General features: G+C 30.9%; 3 protein-coding genes across 4 annotated transcripts; 2 read left to right on the forward strand and 1 right to left on the reverse strand.

The window, feature by feature from the left end:
- The first annotated feature begins 2,951 nt into the window (after window positions 1–2,951).
- LOC100651439 (serine/threonine-protein kinase Warts) lies at window positions 2,952–11,806 on the forward strand. Of its 2 annotated transcripts, none has more exons than XM_003394867.4 (5): window positions 2,952–3,325; window positions 3,991–4,342; window positions 4,463–6,908; window positions 7,026–7,303; window positions 7,388–11,806. In XM_003394867.4, exons 2-5 carry the CDS (start codon window positions 4,064–4,066, stop codon window positions 7,817–7,819), a joined length of 3,435 nt encoding a protein of 1,144 aa, XP_003394915.1. In that variant the 5' UTR covers window positions 2,952–3,325; window positions 3,991–4,063; the 3' UTR covers window positions 7,820–11,806. The 2 variants fall into 2 exon arrangements, with proteins under 2 accessions (XP_003394915.1, XP_012163272.1); XM_012307882.3 differs by having other exon boundaries at window positions 4,022–4,342.
- A 632-nt stretch (window positions 11,807–12,438) lies between these two features.
- On the forward strand, window positions 12,439–13,859 carry LOC100651320 (mitochondrial pyruvate carrier 1). Its single transcript, XM_003394866.4, has 3 exons — window positions 12,439–12,763; window positions 12,891–12,991; window positions 13,438–13,859. Exons 1-3 carry the CDS (start codon window positions 12,708–12,710, stop codon window positions 13,590–13,592), a joined length of 312 nt encoding a protein of 103 aa, XP_003394914.3. The 5' UTR covers window positions 12,439–12,707; the 3' UTR covers window positions 13,593–13,859.
- Window positions 13,860–14,128: 269 nt separating this feature from the next.
- LOC100651195 lies at window positions 14,129–18,543 on the reverse strand. Its single transcript, XM_012307881.3, has 12 exons — window positions 17,704–18,543; window positions 17,503–17,621; window positions 17,278–17,422; window positions 17,074–17,203; window positions 16,821–16,986; window positions 16,549–16,729; window positions 16,073–16,431; window positions 15,839–15,995; window positions 15,562–15,693; window positions 15,286–15,403; window positions 15,011–15,165; window positions 14,129–14,916 (listed from the first exon to the last, which is right to left on the reverse strand). Exons 1-12 carry the CDS (start codon window positions 18,348–18,350, stop codon window positions 14,790–14,792), a joined length of 2,436 nt encoding a protein of 811 aa, XP_012163271.1. The 5' UTR covers window positions 18,351–18,543; the 3' UTR covers window positions 14,129–14,789.
- Between the last annotated feature and the right edge of the window lie 1,346 nt (window positions 18,544–19,889).

A 19,889-nucleotide genomic window follows, 5' to 3' on the forward strand; every position in this document is an offset into this window, starting at 1 on the left:
TTCTAAATAAAATATATGCAGAACACGATATCCCATAATCGACAACGAAATATAGAATTTTATACTTTTATAATATTTGAGAAAGCATGACACATTATCAAAATAATAAAATACTGTACACACATTACGTATATTACACATGTACATTACACATAGTTAGACGATTCGTTTAATTAGTTTCAAATAAAATTGTAATCTCATACGCATGAGACATAAAAATGTAAATTTTTTAATCTTTTCTATTTTCATTTTTATATTCTCAAATAAGTTATTAATTATATGTATATTATCAAGCATAGATAGTCTGACTCAGAAACTCGCAATACAATTTATCGATAACACAAACAGATAGATTACGGCCAGTGGAAAGAGTAAAAGATCAACGAAAGGAACAAAAAGATCACCAAAAGCTTGCTTCTGCGGATAAATATATATCAATCAAGTACATCGATCTTTCCAAACTAAGGCTTAAAATTAACAATGTGACCCGATTTAAAATTAAGACTTAAAAGTAAGACTTAAGACTAAGGTTTCAAACTAAAATAAATAATAACTCCCTCGTTATCCCCTGTTATACAATAATCAGGTTTAAAATTAACTTAATCTAGATCTTACAACTGAAACCTACTTAAAAGTAAAGCTAAACTAAAGATAGATACCTGTAGATACTAAAGATAGATATTAGATACTAATCTGAGGTACATTAGATCACAACCCTATTGGCAACCTTTCGTATCAAAGATTTTAAATTCGAGGGAAATTTTTAAAAACTGAAACTATAAACATTTTGTTAAATAATTTAATATTTCATATTATATAAAGCAATTTTGAACTTTTCACTTTAAGTTAAACAATGTATCTTCGTAAAAAAGGCACGCACAGTATACTTATATATATATAACAGTTAGTATATATATATTTATATTATATACAGTTATATATACAGTTTTATACATATATATATAAAAGTATATTGTACGTGCCTTTTTTACGAAGATATATTGTTTAACGTAAAATGAAAAGTTCAAAACTGCTTTATATATATTATATATATATGTCATATATTATATATATATATATATATATATATATCGCTAAATTAGTTAAATCTAAGTATACATCCCACGATGTCCTCATGATATTTTACGGCGTCCTATGAAGGGTACTTACAATTTACTAAGATATATCTATCAAATGATTAATTAAAATTAAAAGCACGCCTCCTACGTTGACTATCTGAGCTGAGAATTAATCTCTGTATAAATTTAACGGAGTTTAAGCTAAACGAGGTCTAAACATAAAGCTAAACTATAAAATGTTGTACGTGTATACATCATTGTCTATGGTTTGCATACATATGTAATTAATTGTTATTTGTCTCATTTATATAATTATAAATGTACAACGTTTTCTATTATAACAATATTGATTCGCTTATAATTATATGAGAATATCTAATAAAACCGATGTTATGACTTTTTACATTTAATTAAGCGTGACGATTAATGCATGTCACATCCATTAATAATATTAGTAATATATTACGAAAATGAAATATAATATAAATTAGAATAATGCCACTTTTATTTCATAATACAAAGTAACATTGCTAAAGGTGGGCCCATTTGTATGTTACATTAAAATTGTAAGTATTTTATTATAATGCAACTATAATTTGACTTAATTCAATGAAAAATAGTCGAAATGCGGCCAATAGCCAAGTAAGTGAAAAAAACGTTACACATACATGCGTACACACATAGCGTAGAAACTGTAAATAATTCAATGTTAATATTATTGATTAAATTTTATTGTAAATTATGATCGTTGTTGTTAAATGCAATTAACAGATAGAAAATTAACGTAACACTAAAAAATTTAAGTTTTATGCGATGTTTGTTCTAGGAATATCAACATAACGATGAACAATAATGTAACAGTAACAATCATAAAGATCATAAGAAGAGGAATAGGCAATAAATACGAAGTAAAAGTGATAAAAAATATTTCATGCAACTCTAATCTGAATTTATATAACATATATGTTATATTTATGTGGTGAGTTGTAATAATGATAATTTACAATGTAAATGTCTTATATATTACTGCTTTAAAAAGTTTAATGATAATATTTATGAAAATATGAATAATTAAAAAAACTATGCCATAACGAAATTTAAATACGACGGTAATTTGTATTAATTTTATTCTCCCCTTGCCGTTCAGATTCAATTTTATTTCATACTTCTCAATTTCAATACATACTGATTTTAACATTTACATACAAACACAAGTGCATGCGCGCGCGCACCATTGTGCATTATGATAACAAAGAAATGATCGGATTAATCAAATTAATTTTATCAATTCGATATTTTCTATTCATCTGTTCAAATAATTAAGGTATATAGGGACTGGACTTAACAAGAATGATATAATTACATTATTATTGTTATAACTATATTTAAATAAAATTAAAAATGATAATAATATGTTTGCACAGATTTCGTTATCATTTGGATATCACACATAACTAATTATTAAAACTACGAAAGTAATAAAGGTATAGTGAATATTTAATAAAAGAAGTGAAGATTTTTTAAGAGCAGCACTTTAACTCTCTTTCTCGCCCTCCCACCCTCTCTTTCTCTCTTTTCCCTGACCTTAAATAGATTTAAACGTTGATTAAAAATATAGAAAATAATTCTTAAATTAGAGAAAAGATGCAATAATATAATGTATTGACATTTTTATTTATAGGAGAAAGAGATACATAGTTGTAAAAGGCTAAATAAATTTTGCATAATCGATGTATTTAAAGTATTACTTTTCCAAAATCATCTGCCATTTTCTTGGAAAAGTAATAAACATTAACCGTATTACGTATTAATTAGAAAGAGCTATTTGTTTTTTCGCGCACGAACTTAGTGCATATCGTAAATTACGAAAAAGAGTGTCAAGTCGGTGTAGGAATGTGGCACTTCAAAATGGCTGCCAGTTACTTTAGTAATTTACGGCTGTACCTTTCTTTGTTGTTGCTGAAGTAATTACGATTGTAAATTGGAATAGCACAGAATTAGTTTTAAGGGAAAATAGTGAATTAAAAGTTCTATGTGCACGTTAACCTCGTCACATGGATTCTGTGGAAACGTGAGAATAGAATATGCTCTGAAGTCGTTCTCTCCTGATTGCTGCTTCAGTTAAACTTATTTCAAGAAATTTCGTAGCCAATGCCTTCTGTCTTCTGAAGAAAGTGTGTGCTACCGTAGCCCATTTTACGTACAGAGGACTTTCTGGAGTTATCCGTCACGCATCTAATGAATAGGTTAGATTTTTGATGGATCTCAACATTATGTACTTACCAAGATATGAAAAGTCGTTTGTAACATTACACATGAAGCTGTTTGCATTTAATGACCGAAACAAAATTTTCAAATAAAATATATTACATACGAATGCTGAACAAAATGAGTAAAGTGACTCCGAAAGCATTTAAAATCTATTATAACTTGTAACATATTCTTTTAACATTTGTCATATTATTATTATTAACATTATTTTATCGTGTATATAATTGGAAATATTTCAATAGAAGTGTACTTAATAATGAACATTATATTTTTCAAATCACAATTTGTTGTTTGTATTTTATGTAACGCATAGTAGTAGCTTTCTAATGACAACACAAAAGCTCTGTATTAAAATATATTTGCATTTAACAAGTTTTACAAGCATTATGTGGTATAAAGGAATTTATATTATATGTATTACAAATGACCTATCAGCTATGGATTTGATTAGATAGTATTGCAAGTATGAAATAGCTGTTAACAGTTTATGTGTCTAGAATTTCAAGTATTTTTGGATGGAATTGATATTTTTGGAAGGAATATGTAATCATTCAGAATGATATCGTACAATAAATACGATAGCAAAATGTTATAGCAATGTTACAACATTGTAAGAAAATAACTCGGTATTATGTTTTAGATGTATGTATATATATATATATATGTCACAGCCGGATTAAAGCTAGGTCTGAGAAGGCCTAGCATGGGCCACTATGAATCCACCCACGGTTAGCAAATCGAGCACTCGTGGCTCTGGATATCATCAAAAAGCTTTGGCTGAAATTCGCAATTCTTTGCTACCTTTTGCGAATATCGGAGGAGCAGGCGAAGTAGGTTCCAGCGCTGCTAGTACTATATCTACTTTATCAACGACCAGTGGCATTAGTTCTGCTTCAGGACTTAGTGGTCTCTCTGCAGCTTCAGGTTCTACCATTGATAAATCTGATCAACGACAATTATTAGCTCAGCTTTTAGCAATGGGATATTCAGAGGTACGTGTATTGTTATAAACATTACAAAAATACTGTTTATAGCAACAAGTTTATATACAAAACTAGCTGGTGGTTGACATTGTGTAGCAAAATTTTATATTATACCATATATGTGTACAGGAAATTGCATTGCGCGCGTTGAAGTTAGCTGGTTGGCGTCTAGATGCAGCTATAGAATTCTTAAAGCAGGCACAGGGAGAATCTTTGAACGGTCTCGGTAAACTTAACAGCAAATTAATAAGGAAACCTAGTTTGGAAAGAGAATTGAGTTTACAACGTGGTAGTCCCGCATTGGATAGTGGAGCAGGAAGTTCACGATCCGATAGTCCACGTTTGACGGAACTTAGCCCACATCCGCAATTGAGTCGACAATATTCGCCGAGCAATTTTGTAGAACGAGAACCACCTCCTCCTCCACCTCCTAGATGCAGTTCTACACCACCGCCGCCGCCACCGCCTCATGCTCCATACAATCAGCCAAACGTACCTACTAATATGCAGCAAATGCTTAAGAGAATGTCTCCTGCTCCGGTTGTTCCAACGCGGCCACCTCCTACTACACCTGGTAATACTGGACCAATCTCAACATCGGTCAATCTACCACAAAGAGGTACAAGTCCGGTAGCGAGTTCAAATAATAATTCTAATTGTCGTCAGCCCATGATCGTTCAGAATGGTCCGCAAGTTCAGCAACAACTTTCTCAACAAATGCAAGCTCTCAGTATTTATCAAACAAGCAATAACAGTACTAATACTCAAGTCGAACCACCACCACCGTATCCCATAGTGTCTTCTTCGTCGGCTGGTCCAGTACAACCACCATCTTATAGTGCCTCTATACAAAACAGGCAAAGTCCTACGCAGTCTCAGCAAGATTATCGCAAAAGCCCTTCCTCTGGTATCTATTCTGGTCCAACGTCGGCCGGTTCTCCAAGTCCGATCACCGTTTCCGCTATATCTCCGAGTACACAAGCATCGATGGCTAGACCGACTCCATTACAAGCTTGGGGTGCGCGTCAGGCGAAAACACAACCACCAATCATTATGCAATCTGTTAAGAGTACACAAGTACAAAAACCTGTATTACAAACTGCAATCGCACCGACTTCTCCACAACCGATTTCCACTACTAGTAACACACCTCCACCTCCACCATCGTACGCATCGTCCATTCAACAAAAGCAACAACAGCAACCACAACCGCAACAGCAGCAACAGCAACAACAACAGCCGCAGCAGCAACAGCAGCAACAATCGTCACAACAACCACCACCTGCGTATCCACCATTGAACAGTGGCACAATTGGTGCAACATCGACAAATAATATAAACTTGGGTGTTTCGGTAGGAGTGCCCACTACAGAACCGCCAAGTTACGCGACAACGATGCAAGCATTAGCAGCACAACGAGGCATGCATCACCCAGTACCTCCACCTCCCTATGGAACAGCTACCACCGATGATCCTAGCTGCATATCGACGATAGATAATAGCACGACCCTAAGGTCTTCTCCAGTTGCATTACATCCTCCGTTACAAAGAAAATATTCACCGGCAGATGGATGTCAGCATCCTACAGAAGCGCCGCCTTTACCTCCAGTAACATCCACGTCCATTTCTTTGAGAACTAATAACAACGTTGGTAACAATGGTAATACCAGTAACAACAACAGTAATAGCAGTAGTGGTGGCAACAGCAATAATAACAACAACAATAATAATAATAATCATTCACCAGACAGCAATGGAGCAAAAGGTGCTGGTTCATCGCCTTCGTCTTACAAAATCAAGCATCAATCTCCAATACCGGAGCGCAAACATATGAGTAAAGAAAAAGAAGAGGAACGCAGAGATTGCAAAGTCCGTAATTATTCTCCGCAGGCGTTTAAATTCTTTATGGAACAACACGTTGAAAATGTATTAAAATCTCACAAGCAACGATTATACCGTCGGCTTCAACTGGAAACAGAAATGGCTAAAATAGGTCTTAGCGCGGAAGCTCAATGTCAAATGAGGAAGATGTTGTCACAGAAGGAATCGAATTATATTAGATTAAAACGGGCAAAAATGGATAAATCGATGTTTACGAAAATAAAACCAATCGGAGTTGGCGCTTTTGGTGAAGTAACGCTTGTTAGGAAACTTGATACCAATCAATTTTATGCTATGAAGACTCTAAGGAAAGCGGATGTGTTAAATCGTAATCAAGTTGCTCATGTTAAAGCTGAAAGAGATATATTAGCAGAAGCTGATAACGAATGGGTTGTGAAGCTCTATTATTCCTTTCAAGATAAGGACAATTTATATTTTGTAATGGACTATATACCTGGTGGCGACTTGATGTCGTTGCTGATCAAATTTGGCATTTTTAAGGAACCTCTAGCAAGATTTTATATTGCTGAGCTAACGTGCGCGGTAGAAAGTGTTCATAAAATGGGTTTTATTCATAGAGACATTAAACCGGACAATATTTTAATTGATCGAGATGGACATATCAAATTAACAGATTTTGGCTTATGTACAGGATTTCGTTGGACTCATAACTCTAAATATTATCAACAAAATGGTATGCTCCCTATTAATTGATTTATTTTTACATTCTAATATATGCATGTGTCTTTGTGTCTTTATGTATACATATATAGTTACGATTATATCAATGTTGTTATTCATGTTGAAATAGGACATGGCAAACAAGATTCGATGGATCCTGCCGACGATTGGAATAACGAATGTCGTTGCATCCAGTTAAAACCATTGGAACGTAGAAGACACAGAGAACATCAAAGATGTTTAGCCCATTCTTTGGTTGGAACACCGAATTATATCGCACCAGAGGTACTACAAAGGACAGGGTACACTCAGTTATGTGATTGGTGGAGTGTCGGTGTAATTTTATATGAAATGTTAGTTGGTTCTCCACCTTTTCTTGCTAATACTCCAGCCGAGACACAATACAAGGTAATTGTGATACTTATTTGCTTGTTTTTTTGTCATCAGATATAGCATGTTGAATGCAACTTTGAGATATATCATATATTGCAGGTGATCAATTGGGAAACGACTCTGCATATCCCGAAGCAAGCGAATCTATCCGCTGAAGGTATGGATTTGATACTAAAATTATGTGTTGGTGCAGATCGGCGGTTAGGTAAGAACGCAGATGAAGTAAAGAATCATCCATTTTTTGCGAGCATTGACTTTGAGAAAGGACTGCGTCGGCAAGTAGCTCCTCACATACCTCGAATACAATATCCTACCGATACAAGTAATTTTGATCCAGTGGATCCCGATAAATTACGAAATTCGGAATCGTCCGATTCTAACAAGTCCGACGAATTACTAGATAATGGCAAACCATTTCATGGTTTCTTTGAATTCACCTTTAGACGCTTCTTTGACGATGGTGGTGGTCCTGCGTATCCTAGTCGAATAAGTTTGGACGATAATGACAATCAAGGTCCAGTTTACGTATGACAGTAGCTTTAGAACTTTTTGTATCCGCCAAGTCGACAATAACGCAATCTTTCGTATATCTCTTCTTCTTTTTTTTTCTTTTGGGAAAAATCTGAGTTTGTAAATATTATCCGAAAAAGCTTCTTCTGAATCGACAAGTAGTTAGAATAATGTGAATCATAAAATTCTTTGTTAAATCGTCAATGCGCACGCGCACGCGCGTCTGTGTATGACAGAGGGTATGTGAATGAGAAAGTGTGTGTACGTGTGTGTTTGGGTTAAAGTGGATAAGTGAGCATGTATACACGCGTGCGCGCACATACATATAAGTACAGTGTGTATATGCGCACACCATGCTATGTTTTACATGGGAAGGAGAAAAAGAACAATGGTCATACATAAAACGGAAACCCTCGCGTTTGTTCCTTAGTTTCAATAACATATCATACTCGTTTGTTTTCTAACTTGTTTTTTTCTTTTTCTCTCTTTTATTCTTCTTTTTCTTACCCTTGTGTTATAATCGCAGAGTCGTTGGATGAATCGCTATTTTTGAAAGGGCTGACTATTCTTAATTGATAACTGTTGGGCTTATGCAGTATTGTAGAGAATGGAATTATATGTAATTGTAAAATTCAAATTTGTGGGCATTCGTCATGTTTTTACACGATAACATTTCTACAGACTTTTATTATTACAATGTGACGCGATCATTCTTAAAATTTCCTATAAAGTGTGGTAAAAAAAAGGAAAAAAGAAAAAAAATATGTACGAATTTTTAAGAAGAATATGAAATTAATTTTTGATAAGGCATATCAATTTCTAAACGTGATAATTACAAATTATGTAATGATTACGAATCGAAAAAAAAAAGAAAACGATCGACGGTTGGACAATATATACTCGTATATAGTATGTTTATAGAAAGAAAAATATTGTGCTTGCCATTGTCATTGGTATTGGCTCTTGTGCCTATCAGAAACGTGTGTTTGTATGTTTCAGCAAGTACTGTGATATTGCAGATAATTAAAATAATGCGGCTTTTAAATCTATTGGCCTTATTTAACTTCTTTTTTTTTATATTGAACGATTAATAACGTGACAAATATATTAATATTAATTGTTACTGTATAGATTTTTGAATGGATGTAATGTGTTCATTGCATATTTTATGCGGCTGTTAATGATCAAACCTATCTTCCCATTTCTTCTTTCTCTTTCTTTCTCCTTTCTTTCTATTTTCTTTTTCTCCTCTCTTTCTCTCTCTCTCTCTCTCTTTCTCACTCTCTCTCTCTCTCTTTCTCTCTCTCTTTCTCTCTCTCCCTCTCTTTTCTGTTCTTTCATTTCGTCACTTACTTCTTCTATTCATTGAATATCCTTTAAGTTTAAGAAATTTTCATTGATTTATTATCATGCCGTATACATTTTACATGCCGGATATCTTTTATACTTTTCCGAAGTAATTAGAGGTGTATGCAACTTACGTTGAATTTGGTAATCTATTTTAGATTCGATGATAAGCAGTGAATAATTAAACAACTATGATTGCATCGAAAGTACATCGTTAATAATGTAATTTAAACAAAAATACGACAGTAAATAGCATCGTTACGCTAAGATTACGAATGCATCATAATAATTTCTATACCATAATTAATTTTCTAAAAAACGAAAAGCCTTAATTTTTAACGGTAATAGTTGTATTAAAGAAATTTTCTGATTCTGATATCTTTAAAATGGATCATTTTCTTCCTTTGTATCTGATGTTGCAAACAAATGGGACTTCTAGATGTAAGCAAATACCATTGTTTATTTTGATAACTTTCCAATACTCTAGAATGGTAGAAATTCATTGAATGAAGCACGCTATTGCAGTAACAATTTATTCAGTATCGTCACCATGTTTTCTGTTTATTACTAATGTGTAATACAGATATCTTCGTATATGTGTATACATGTTAACGAACCAGTTGATTTTTTCCAAAGTAACATGCAACGATAGTTATTACACTCGATTGATTCGTTAAAAAAGAAAAATTTAATATTATCATATTAGGACGCTACCCATTCATAGAAACGAAGAGAATGAACACTGCATTACTGTATGAATGTATGTATCATGTACAAAGTAAAAATAACTTTCTTTTCTTTTTCTTTTCTTCTTCTTCTTTTTTTTATGCATGTGTTAATATATTAATAATGTATTGATAGAAAACAGAAAAATGTTTCCTTTCCTCCTCAATAGTTAATTGAAGTTATAATAGATTGATAAAAATCGATAGATATAAAAATATATTGAAATGATACAATATAATGGCAACAATACTGATTGGTATCTGAAAATTAACTTCAAGTTTTACAAAATTTTGTTTTGTTTTTTATCTGTTCCATATTAAGATTAATTTGGAAACTAGCTGAAATAATTACTACTAATTTGTATGCTTATTGTGTGCTGTATGTACCAAAGGAAAAGTAAGTTTTTATATAAGATGAGAAGAAGATTGATAAAAAAATACGATAAAGTATCTATTTTTTATGCCTACTTTATGATCATTTTTAAATGATCCCATGTTAACAACAGCAGGTGATAAATGTTTATATACGTGTTCCCGAACAATGACACATTGTAATACGTATGTATAACGGAAGAAACATATTTGATACGAAAGAATACAAAAACAAAAATAAAAACAGACAATCAGAAATTAAAGGAGATTAATTTCGTCTTTTATTTCTTTGATAAATCTATATTATTTTATATTATATTTAAATACGAAAAGTAAATCGAGTGTGTATTGTCAAAAAAGTAATTTCAAACATCTTTTCGTATGTACATTTTAAGGATTCTTACAGCCATTTCAATAATCTATTAATATTATCGATTGATAACAAATAAAAAAAAGGAAAATGAAGAGGAAAATCCTAGAAATCTTATGTATGATGCATTTAAATCAACAATTTGCTATTTGCAAACATTAAAATATGAAATCAATTCATACATATTTATTTAAATTGGTACAAAACAATGAAGCTTACGGGATATGCATACATACAAATATAAAGTCGCTGGTTGGTGAAAAGAATCGAGTATTGTATTACATCACATTTCACAAATAACGAATAATGAATACCAAAGGGATTTACTCTTATTGTCATAAAAGTAACCCTAGTTCCCAGTCAACAATTGCTAATTTTACTTTTTGTATACATACTTTTACATCTATATCTTTAGTTTATACGAAATAGATACATGCGAAACAGTGACATTTGTATGTAGTTTCATACAGTTCAACAAATGCGATCTTACAATTAATACGAACATTTGAGAACAAAGCATTAACGTATCTTTTATTATAAACTAGAAACGATCAATTAAGAAATGATATACGAAATAGATATATAGAAAAACATCGTGTTCGTCGTGGGTATTCGTTGCTCGATTGTTAAAATACATTTGCATATGTTTTTCTGAATACTATTCACTATTCATTATACATTGCATCATAAAATAGTTGAAATGAAATGATAACCTACTTTTATTATTCATACACAACAATCGATATTTATTAAAATTATTCCTTTAACACGATGCTTATCGCACCGATTTAACATGGATTGTTTTTTTTTTTTAAACGTTTATCTTATTTGATGATTCGATGATACCAGTAACTATTCACAGAAAAGAAGTAAAGTAAAGTAAAGATGGTCTGTGTACTATAAGTAAATATTGCAATTTAATATGAAAACTGTTATTATACATGTAATTGTTTATACAGAAACATTATGTATCTAACACAAATGGTAGTTCTTAAAAATTATTATTGTAGTAGCAATATTTTTTCAAAGCACCAATAGAAACATGTATATGAAAGGTAAAAGTAAGTGTTTGTATTTTATGAACATGTAGCAGTCAACATGTTAAACTTAAACATATAATGAGCGACAAGTACCTCTTATTATGTATCAAAAAATATTCTTATATTATGAAATATATATGTATATAATACTTTACTTCTGTATGTTATCCAGCTATAAAATAATACCCATTGGTTTCATATTAAATTATATGCTAAAACAAGTTTGACTCACCTAACAAATTGTAGTATCATTGAAAGTTCAAGGTTTCGCATTACACATTTGTTTCATAAATTATATCTATTGCAATTACAATACGATATATAGATCTGTTAATTTGCATATTATAGGCAAGCGTTTTTGAATTATAGTTGTACATTTTGTATCATCCTTTTTTGCTTTGTAATTATATCATGAAAAGAGGAGAAACAAATTAGTTTTGTAAGGTAGTATAATATATTATAAACTTTGTATATATTTTTTGAATAATTATTATTTTAAATTAAAAATACGTTTAATGCTTAATTGTTTGAAATTATTTCTCACATCCTAATTGTGGATCGATTCCTGTCAATTCGCGTGTAAAATTAAGATATTTTCAGTATCATGGAATTACGAAGTCCAATTACGAAATGTTAATTGAGCAAGAAGTATTTAAATGAAGGATATCACATATGTATGTCTTCAACAACTAAAGCAGTCAATGCATTAGTTATAAAATTGTTTATGTTATATTTTATGCATCATATTATTGACTATTTAGTGGTTAAAGTAAAAATAAAAAAATGTTTATGAACAAAGAAAGATATTTTCTTTAACATTGAGATTACGTACATATACAGCCAAATTTTATCGTCTCAAAGCTCTTATGAAATAGTTTTCGGTTAATGTCCAAATCCATTATGCTAATCGTTTATATAACTAGACTGATACTGATATCCATTATTCTTTCGAAGTTGTTTTACTCGAATCTATGTAACGTCTTCGGTTGGTTTTGTTTGAAAGAGAATCAATTTACTAGAAAAGACAGGAGAAAGAAAGAGAAGAACGTGACAAGATGAATCGTGTAAAGAAATTGCTATCGAGTAAAGAAACTCGAGATTATTTAATGAGGTAAATAATATGGAATTTGAATGTACATACATATTGAGTGTATGCACGTGTAAATTCTGCTACTTCATATTTCATTTAGAATAATGTTAAGTTGATTAAGTAATTTCAATGTATTCCTTTGTTTTAGTACACATTTTTGGGGACCTATAGCTAATTGGGGTATTCCTATCGCAGCGATCGCTGATATACAAAGGGATCCGAAATTTATCAGTGGAAAGATGACATTTGGTTAGTTCGTCTATTTTATTTGTTTCTCATACATGTTGGTTATCTATTAAAATTTATCAAGTGCAAGTGTGAAAATGGATAAAATTATGTTGTATTTATACAAACAGAGTAAGATTTCTATATATCAAGATATAATACTCATAATTTTTCTTTATGCACTTGCTATAACATAGTTTTACTATAAAGTAGGATTTCTATAGAAAAATTGAATTTCTACTGTATTTATGGATGTATATAAATATAATAATATATGTATATATGTATGTGCTTTTTATAATACACAGATAAATTCAGAGTATTTACATATCATTTAAAAATATCAGAATAAAATATATCAAAACAGTGATATATTAAATCTATGAATTATATCTATACATGTATTATTGAACATTTCAAAACTATAAAGACATATTAAGTTTATAAGATATTATATTAATCTTTTTCAGCCTTATGCTTGTATTCAGCAATGTTTATGCGCTTTGCATTAAAGGTTGAACCACGCAACCTACTTCTTTTTGCCTGTCATTTTGTGAACGAAGGTGCACAACTTACTCAAAGTGTTAGATTTATTAAATATCATTATGTAAATAAAGATGAATAACAAGCAATAAGACAAATGTTTGCAATTGTTTAATTTATTTTTTTTAGTGAATATCATTAGCATTTGTTCTAAATTGACATTGTTGGTAACTGTTTGTTTCCACTAAAATTTCAAGCACATGTAAATATAATAATATATAATCTTCAAATATAAGTGAAATATCAAACAGTAAAAATAAGTTTTTATAATAAAATAGACAGTTGCAAATGTAAATTAAATATTGATAGATACATGTAAATAAAATATTAAATAGTGTTACAATATTAATTACATTATTAATTTGTTATTTTAATATTATTTGTTTCCTTAACATCTCAAATTTATTTTGACTTTTTGTTACTACTTTAAATGTATAACTGTCAGTCAGATTAGCATCAAGGGAAGTAATTTGATTAACTTTGTTATATTAAAGCTTAATGAATGATGTTAAAATTCACAAAATTAAACTTAGCTTGTTACATTGCTGAAGTAGTTAAAATAAAATTAAGTGTTGAAATACTTACGAGAAGTAAGGTAAAGTAATTGGGTACAAAATATATAAAATAAGCTGATTTAATTATATTTACAATACATTGTTATAGTATAAAAAATACAAAATGATTAAAAATGACATTATATTATAACAATAATATATGTATATCATAAGTTATGTTTTGTCCAAAGTACTAACATGTACATACAATAAAATATAGTTTAAATGATTAATTTCAATATAGCATAAACTGTAGTATACAGTAATACCAAGAGTATAATTTGAAAATGAACAATTTATAAAAGTAACAATTTCCAAAAGTATTTTTGTTAACTTTCTTTCTAATAGAATCATTTGTTGAAAACTTCACAGAGTATCATTTCATTACAAATATTCTGCGAATTAATAATAATAACTATAACAATAAAACAAGCAAAAGTGCTCTCAAAAAGGTAGTACAACAGTACAATAATCGATATTATACAGAGTGTTTTAGGTCGGGCAATATAAACAGGCAGGAGGTATATAGATTGTATAAGGAAAAATATATTAAAAAAGAAATTTTTTTCCGTTTGAAATTTCGTTTTCAAGAAAATTGGATTTGAAAATTCGTCACCCCTTGCCCGATTGTACTATCCGAATGGACGGATGTCATTCTACATTAGTGGACGGATTATATTCTTAAAATCATATCTTAATGATTAATATAATAGTACGTCGCATTATTACGAGATTACTACGAGATTATTACTACCTCCTATAAAATAATACAATATTATCGATGCCAATAATAATATCCAATTGACTTGAATCGACGTGGCAGCAGCTAATCGACATTTGAACATATCGTATCTGCGAAATAAATGTTTATGTTAAGTCACCAGTTATGTTACAAATAATCATATATTAAAATTATAATTATATCGATTCATATAATGTCAATTACCTAGTTTTTTCATCGTTAACTAAATTATTAAATTCAGCTTCTACCAATTGGCCATCATAGTATGTGATTAAGTCTTCGAATGGATATTCAAAACCTTGCTTGCATTCACATTTGTATCCGCCTGTTTCAAAGCCTCTTCCAAGAATTGGCACGCACTATATTCACATTTATTAACACGACAATAAATATATATACATATGCGTGCACACATACACATACGATATTGTGGAAATATTAAATAAATATTTAATTTAAGAGTAAATAGCATCTCTTACGTATGAAGTTTTCTTATCACACTTGTGAGTACCCTTAAACGCATTTGGAGCGTGAAACACATCGTCACATTGATTGATATCAAGTTGAAGTAGATCCATGGTAACAGCCACAATACCTCTGTAAAGATTTTAATATAAAATGTATGATCTTTCTTTTTTGCTCTTCTCTCTTTGAATCCAAACAGGTTTTCTATCCTTCTGGACTATCTCACATTCGATTTCTCATGCATATACTATACCTTACTTGGTTGTCCATGAGGATAGAAATATACTTACTTGAATTCCAGTTTCTTTTTCAAGCTGTCCAGGCCAAAAAAGGGGGATGCATAGGTAATTACCCATTTCTTCACTTTGCCGTTGCAATCGAAGTACGGAGTTGTCCAATGTCCGTGATTCAGGTTTGCTGCCCTATACAAACGAATATGTATTCCCAGACATTAAAATCAATTTTATTTACGAGATCGATTTTTTTTTCATTTTTAATACTATGAGTAGAGTATTCTTATATGTTTATTAAATGATATAATTTCTTTTTTTTTTTAATAATAATTACCTGTAAGAATTAGGATAATGCTCATACTTTTTAAGGTATTCGCCAGTTTCATTGTATCTAATCTTTATCTTCATGTAATACTTTTCCAATTCATCGAAATTTGTTGCCCATCGTTGTTTTAGCAATTTAAAATAATTCTTTTTTGTATAAACATTACCTATAACATAAAAAGATATCTTTAGAATAATCATATTTTAATAGCAATGATATTGTTCAACACAATTCCAATTTTACCTGGATCATCGAGTCTGGCTAAATCTTCAACTTTAAATTTTCGAGTATTTAATTCAGTTTTATAAGCATATGGAGCAAAGAAGGTTCTATTTGTGAATTTATTACGATCCCATAACATTTCAGCAGAATATATTTTAGTGTCTCCAAGAACTAAAGCTAATGTCTCCCCAATCATTTGATCTTCAGTAAGTGGCCTATCTGCTACTCTTTTGCCCGAATAAACTTCATGAGGATCAGAAGTTTGTAAGAATGCACTAATAAAGTTTGATAATCTAGTTGCCATTTTTGCTTCATTTTCAAAAAATTCTTTGGCTCCAAAGGCTATATCTCCAAGTAACGTTAGATCTTCTTCTGTGTAACTGTAATTTGAAATGATATACACAAGATAATTTTCATCGTTTTACTTACAAGATTACTTCAAAAAAAAAAAAAAAAAAGAAACAAAAGCGTAAGAATACAAAGATTTCTTAGCAGACCTCTTGCAAGTTTTTGAATTGATACTTAAAATAAATTTAAGAGTTTGGTCGATATTAATTTGTTCGGATCTTAATGCTTCTGGTCCAATGGAATAATTTCTGTAATGATAAAACTGCTCAAGATATTTTTCTCTAACATCTGGTTTTGCTTTCTCCCATTGTACAGGCATCTTATGAATCCCTATGAGTTAAAAAAGTATGATATTATGTACAATATAGAATATAATGAGGAAAGAAAGTAAAGAAAAGACGGTAAAACTACCGAAGCTTACATCCTATTCGGGAGCAATCGAAACCATTATAATATTGTTCTTGAGTCGCTCTTTCTATAATTTCACCTAAATATGGACGTCGTACTACATTTGGCAATCTGAAACCTGGTTTACATCTACATTGATATCCTCCTCTTCGAAAACCCCAGCCATGTAATGGTTCACACTACATAAAGATATACAAGTTAGACTAGAGAAGGAACAAGTTTTTTGATCAATATTAAATATACAGTAGTCTCTTTATGCTTAGTACCTCGGTAGTTTCTGTTTTACATCTAGCAGTATCTGCAAATTTATTTGGACCACTATTTCCTTTTCCCTTTGGACACTGATTTATATCTATTCGTTCGAAATCCATTTCGATTACTGATATGGCAGTATAGCTGAAATAAACGTAAGTAATTTAAAATAGAGCTGAAACAAATTGGTCCAATTCAGACAATATACAAATATATACGTTGGATATTCGATATGTCTGAATCCTGTATGTCTTGGATAAATATCTGCGATAGGTACAACTGCTGCTACGAGCCATCGATTTGATCTTCCACAATCATAATATGGTCTGGTCCATCTTACTGGCCCAGGATATTCATCCGCACCTATATAAAATGAAAAAAGAAAAAAATTAACATAGCATAAAGTTTTGTTTGTTTTAACCCATTAATTTTTATAATAGTACCACGCGGTCCATGAAATGTAAATGTTTCATTAGTGTTGTTAGCATATCTAATTTCAACTTGATAAGTAGTTTTAGTATCATGCCTTTTATCAACATTATCTGGTAACCACTTCTTGTACCTAGATGAATAAAGTTAACAATATAGAATAATGTATAATTAATTACAGAGTATATACAAATATTAATCAAGTTTCTGTTTACCATTCATTTATACGGTAATAATCTGTTGTATAATCTTCGCTAAGGCTACCACTGGCAAATGCACCAAGATCTTGTACATTAAATGTATTTCTTGTGGACATTCTTTCTAAATGTATAGGATCATTAAAATCATCAGCTCTAAACGTTCGTGGAGCAAATCTAGGCATAGTTTTGTTAAAAAAGCCTCGATACGATGGTGAATAAGACATATTTGGTGAAAAATATATAGCAGAAGCATTTATATGTGGATTTGCAGAAACATCGGCAACTGTTGATAAGAAATAATACATCATGCCTGGATCATATGTATCATTGATAGCAGGCCGTATGAATCTGGATTGTAAAATATAACTCCAAAAAAACGATCTACTAAGAGCCATGTTATGAAGATGTAATAAAGCAGTTCTATTTGGAAACACAGGATTAATATTGATATCTTTGATGTCAGGTAAATGAGAGACTGTGTCTTCCGGTAGATAAAGGTCTCCAAGATGTTGAATAGGGCAATTTTCTTCGTTGATCTTGTCCATTTTTAAACGAATTTCGTTAAATGCATCTCTAGCTTGCCATTCATATTGTCCGACAACGCCCAAACAGTAAAAGCTTACGATCACTGTCGTATATATTTTCAAACTGATAATTTCCATCTTCTAATAGATATGTATGTTGGGGTTTCTATAACGATATCGTACTATATTGGTTCATTGTAAAATGGAAATTAGTAGAATGTAATTAGAATAGTAAAAACCACATAGGTTCTTTCACGTATAAACAACGTTCATTCACATCCTACACGAAACTACATTGAGGATTGAGACAAGCATAAATATACCCAACTCAGTAGAGAGCATGCTTCATAGGAAAGCTATGCTACTACATAATGCCTGAGTTCTGACGTCATCGCTTCTATACCAAATTAGAGTTAACTTTCGTTGTTTAAATCATCTTTCAGATGATCCAACCGCCATTATTTGAAATTACTCTAACAATAAATATAAAAAATCAGCGTATAATAATTAATGTTTATTGGAGCATACCACCTTTAGTAGATTTGTTAATAGTTTTAATTTTAAATAACTTTTTTTACTAATTCATACAAAAAAGTACAAAACGTAAGCTATTTATAACGTGATAAAAAATATTTTGAAACAATTTGAGAGAAAAGAAAACAAGGAAAGGAAAGAAAAGGAACAGAAAAGATAAACTAAAGCTTAGTATAAGATTACATTTAAATATTTTTTTATTATGATAATTTGTATAGCATCTTGGTCCAACGACCCCTCTAAGGGTTTGACTCTCCAGAGTATGGAGTAAGTACTCTGCTTGCTATGCCATTATTCCAATGCAGGTTCATCCCTATTTATTTGGGATGCGAAAAAAGGAGAATTTCTCATAGCTAAACAAGTATTTTGAAGAGACAACTTGCTGGGGGTCCGCCTCATGCTTTAATACGACTGTTCTGGTTCCTGAGAAAATTTCTGCGATGTCTGCACGCAGTTCAAGGTTTTCGATTCGTTAACGTGGGAAATAATTTTCTAAAGTAATATTAAATATTTCTCGTTGAATGGTTTTTCAAACTTCATGTTTTTTAAAAAATAAATGTAAAAAATATTGGAGAAAAATTGTTAACAATAATATTAATTTGATTTATAATAACTCGTTAAATTTCTTATTGATCAGGAATGTAATTAATGTGAATTGCAATATTCTCTTTTACAATATATATTGCACATAATATTGGCTGTTCAAGGCGTGTTAATGCCAAAAGTATCAAGTTTGCTTTAGATTTTGAGTAAATGTACATATATTTATTTGTACAAATTTTTCTACGTTAAAATTCCAACCTCCCACGACAATGGGTCTGGAGTCGAGCAAAAAATGCATTGTCTGTGGAGAGTGCAGACAGCTAAGTAATGAGAGATAGAAAAAGAGGAGGTGATAGAGAGAGAGGAAACAAAGCGAAAAAAGAAATATGAGTAATAGTATGGTAAGCGAAATGATTGTTGTTTAAGAATACTCTATGGATTGGCAGTTATCGATTATGATCAGAAATAAAACTATTTTTCGACGCAGACGGAATTTGAACGAACAAAAATTAAGAAAACGGAAAAGTTCTGAAGGAACAGGTTTCTGCGAGCCAACATACGAGCACCATCTGTCTTTGTTACTTCTTCTCCTTTGAGGGA

This window comes from Bombus terrestris, chromosome 4, assembly GCF_910591885.1.
Source record: "Bombus terrestris chromosome 4, iyBomTerr1.2, whole genome shotgun sequence".
In the NCBI taxonomy this organism is placed as follows: domain Eukaryota; kingdom Metazoa; phylum Arthropoda; class Insecta; order Hymenoptera; family Apidae; genus Bombus; species Bombus terrestris.